At 36.7% G+C, this 4,128-nt stretch overlaps 1 protein-coding gene across 1 annotated transcript; it reads left to right on the top strand.

Moving 5' to 3' along the window:
* Nucleotides 1-322: 322 nt before the first annotated feature.
* LOC149560744 (putative disease resistance protein At4g33300) lies at nucleotides 323-3,634 on the top strand. The gene is made up of 5 exons (XM_089824779.1): nucleotides 323-675; nucleotides 785-1,200; nucleotides 1,820-2,175; nucleotides 2,250-2,461; nucleotides 2,676-3,634. Exons 1-5 carry the CDS (start codon nucleotides 465-467, stop codon nucleotides 3,494-3,496), a joined length of 2,016 nt encoding a protein of 671 aa, XP_089680905.1. The 5' UTR covers nucleotides 323-464; the 3' UTR covers nucleotides 3,497-3,634.
* The last annotated feature ends 494 nt before the right edge of the window (nucleotides 3,635-4,128 follow it).

The raw sequence follows: 4,128 nt of genomic DNA, 5'->3' as shown, positions 1-4,128 counted from the left end.
CCAATATCACTAGATTACCCAACCCCCTTCCCCCAGCCCCTTTAAATAAGATTATTGCCTAACTTCGAAGCAATGATAATCTACTTTCCACTCTGTTTGGAACGAAAGAACTCGGTGCAACACACAACAAATACGAACCTGACAAAGCGTGGAAGAAAGGTCCTCGGCAACGTGTCTTTGAAGTTGATTCTACGAATAAATCATCGTCAGAATCTACGTACGATACAAATCCACAGAGGATGTGCTCATTTAAAAAGCTATGCAGTTGTACCAGTACACAATTGAATTTTCCGTCTGCTTTCATTAGAGACTTCATAGAAACAGCTTCAACACTTCGTGACACGTCTATTAAGCTGTATAAAAGAGAGCTACGTCTAACAAATCAGGAAAGAAGAGAAATTTTGGAAGCTGAAGAGACATAAGAATAAGCAATATCAAGTTCAAATTTGCAAAGAGTTCAAAAAATGGCCGTTATCAACAGTTCTGAATTGGTAGACGATTCCGCATATGGTGTTTCTGGAAAATCTCAGTTTTATGTGGGACTGGACAAATGGATTGTAGATTTGAGGGGACTGTTGTTGCAGAACGAGGTCTCAATTATTGGGTTGGGATCCATGGGAGGCGGAGGAAAAACTACTTTGGCTGTGGCTCTTTTGAATGATCCTCAAATCAAAGGTAAATTTATGTAATAGTGTTCTCGTTTTAGATTTTGTTGCATCTCATTTTGCATGGTAAGGTCCATCACTTAAATAAACTATGTTTTTCCTTTTTTCATGTATATCAGGATACTTCCAGGATAATATTATTTTCGTTACCGTATCACAATCCCCAAACCTGATGGCAATTTTAGAGACTATGTGGGAGAAGATTGCTGGAGAGAAAAGCCCAAGATTTCGGAGCATCAAAGATGCACAGATGAAGCTGCAACAATTCATTTTGAGTCAAACGAAACCAACTCTGGTGATTTTGGATGATGTGTGGTCCAGAGCAATTTTGGACAATCTACAATTTGGAGGCCCAGGGTACAAAACTATTGTAACAACCAGAGATAATTCCACTATTCCTATAAGTCCAAATACCCGACTTTATCAATTGCCAATATTGTGCCGAGAGGATGCGCTGTCACTATTCTGTTTCTGGGCTTTTGGACAACCATCAATCCCACTCACAGCAAAAGTAAAAGCAAATATAGTGGAGGAGGTATAGTATTTTCTTTCCATTAATTATTGTATCGTGTTTTGAACAATTCTCCTAGATTTTTATTCTCCACTACTGCATCCTTTATTTTTATTCTTCAATTTTATGATTATCTTTTTGGAATATATGGTAACGGAAAATAATTCTGAATATTTTGTCAATACAATTTCAATCAAGTTATTGCTAAAGGCATTTATTGAAACTGCTTGTTAGGGGCAAAATAAGAAATAAAGAATTGTTGTTTTGTTGGATGGCTTAAACAACATACACTAAGCTTCATTCTAATACAAGTGTTAAATAATCAAATTTAACTTATTTTTTCCAAGCTTAATTTTCTTTCTAATATGTAATGTTTAAAAGTGACTTGAAAATGAAATTTTAATAGCATATAACAAATGCTTGAGATTGAAAGAGTTACCTTGCACAATTAATTATCTTTGTAAAATATGTATCTTCGAATAACTAGATCAATGTTATAAGGAAATAATTCTAAAATTCTAGAAATTTCTCATGATTAAAATTAGGCGTTCTCTTATAACTATTGCTTATACGAAATGTACGAATATTTCTTTTCCTCCAATCGGTCATTTTGTAAGTTTTATGTATCTCTCTTTAATGACAGATACAAGAACAGTGTGGCGGCCTTCCACTTGCTCTAAAGGTGGTTGGAAGCAGTTTACATGGGGAACCAAACGAGGTTTGGGAGAGGGCAAAGGAAAAGATTTCTAATGGAGAATCCATTTCAGATTATCATAAAGATGGGCTTATTCGATTGTTAGAGATCAGTGTCAATTCTTTAGATGAAGAAGCCAAGGAATGCTTCCTAGACTTAGGCTTATTTCCAGCTGACAGGAAAATTTGTGCTGATGCATTGCTGGATATATGGGTTTATGTGAGGAAGTTACAGTGGCATGACGCCTTATCTATCTTGTCAGATCTTGGTAGCAGAAACCTTTTGGATTTGACGACCACTCCAAGGTATTTCTCTTTCCCATATAGAGTTCTTTGGTTATCCTGTTTAAAATTGAAACTGACGACGTAGTACTTATCAGGAAAAGAGTAGCAATCTCACATGCAAATGCATCAGAGCTGTACTTTTCTCAGCATAGTGCAATTAGAAAATTGGCCCTCTATTTGGGATGTCGGGCTGGTGTGGTCCCCAGAAAGAGGTTTCTCGTGGATAGGAAGGATCATGGTTTCCCAGAAAAGTGGGAGTTGCTTAATCATATTGCATCTGATGTCCAGCTACTCTCCATTCATACAGGTGTGTCAATTCAAGCGATCTCTCAATGTTTCAGTTAAAAACCTTTCTCCTCATAGTCATAACTCTAAATAGCTACATTCTTGCTCTCAGCAACTTATTTCCCATATTTATCGCACTGGTTCTATTTTACATGAAAATCCAGTAGTATCATTTAGCAGTCATAACCCACAAGATCAATGATGTAATTTGAACTCCTTTGTGATCTATCATGCAGGCCCTATGGAGGCAAACGATTGGTATGAGATGACTTTACCTGAAACAGAGGCTCTGCTGCTACTATTTTCTTCAACTGATCAATACTTTCTTCCCCCATTTCTGAAGTCCATGAAAAATCTAAAATTTCTTATGGTATTGAATTATGGAACAAAGAAGGCAACTATGAGAGGTCTAGATGTTTTGTCTTCACTAAGTCAACTCAAGAGTGTCCGCTTGGAGAGGCTGATTGCACTCACTGTTCAAAACCAAAGCAAAGATACATCAAACTTAGAGAAGCTATCTTTAAGCTTGTGCGAAGGATTTGATTATGCAACCACATTCAAAAACCCCAAGCTTCAAGATTTTACCATTGATCACTCCAGTAACTTGGAGGAGGTGCCCCTTAGTTTCTTCAATATGCCTTCTGTTCAGATGTGGTGTATCAGCAACTGCCACCAGATTCAGAAGATACCTCATGAGCTTGGGAATATGAGCTCTATAAGAATGTTGAGGTTATCAGCGTTGCCAGGCCTAAAAGAACTTCCACCATCGATTGGAAAGCTTCGGCTGTTGGAGTGTCTAGACATTTCTTTCTGCGAGGGCCTCAGAGAACTTCCAGAGGAGATAGGGCAACTGAAGAAGTTGAGTGAGTTTGATATGAGGGAATGTTCTTGTTTGAAGAGGTTACCGAGAGCTGTTTCTGAACTAATTTCTCTCAAGCTCGTTATCTGTGACGAGACAATTGGGAACCAGTGGTTACGAGCCAAGAACATTTCTATTCCGGAGCTTACAGTTGAAATTATGGAAACACAGTTTAGTCTCGATTGGCTTGATGAATGACTTGTTTTCTTACCTCCATTCAACTGGCCAAGCACCATCCAGTAAAGACATTCTATATTTTATGGGTGACTAAGGCAGCTATCTTCTTTGTTTTCTACAAAGCCATGAATAAAGTTTCATTAAAATTTGTAGTTGGTATCTGCTGCGCCTCAATTACATTCATGAAGTCCCTAGTTTGTTAATCTAAATTAACATTTCCAGTCTACGATATTGAGACAAGCTTGGTATATGTTACCATTTTTATGAATGAAAGAAGAAAAGTAATGAATCTGAAACATTAGCCGCGTTGTTAAATAAAAGTAGAGAGAATAACTTTGCCAACCTTATAGAAAAATCAAATAGCTCTCCAAATGAATGTACACCGAAGAATTCTATCCACAGTATTAGAGCTAAAGTTTTCCTCGCACGAATGTTGAACATAGCCACTCATTGCATGGGTTAAGAAAAATATCTCATATAAAAATCTAAATATTCAAAGCTAGCTAGGAGAGAGTCACAAGTAAATAAAATATTGTATTTTTATCAATTGTCGTACCATCTATATGCTTTTGTAATGTACATTTCTTATTGTAGTATCTATATATTGTTGACTGATTCAAAATGTACAAGTAATTGATAGCAAACTTTAATTT

This window comes from Cupressus sempervirens, chromosome 4, assembly GCF_028749045.1.
Source record: "Cupressus sempervirens isolate cs-2001-9-10 chromosome 4, ASM2874904v1, whole genome shotgun sequence".
Lineage (NCBI taxonomy): Eukaryota > Viridiplantae > Streptophyta > Pinopsida > Cupressales > Cupressaceae > Cupressus > Cupressus sempervirens.
This window is presented reverse-complemented; position numbering and strand designations above follow the sequence as displayed.

Excerpts from the sequence above, each read along its gene's own strand:
- LOC149560744 (XM_089824779.1), top strand. The coding sequence starts at position 465 with ATGGCCGTTATCAACAGTTCTGAATTGGTAGACGATTCCGCATATGGT. Across the intron at positions 676-784 it reads GAATGATCCTCAAATCAAAG|GATACTTCCAGGATAATATT; the intron begins GTAAATTTATGT and ends CATGTATATCAG. Across the intron at positions 2,176-2,249 it reads GATTTGACGACCACTCCAAG|GAAAAGAGTAGCAATCTCAC; the intron begins GTATTTCTCTTT and ends AGTACTTATCAG.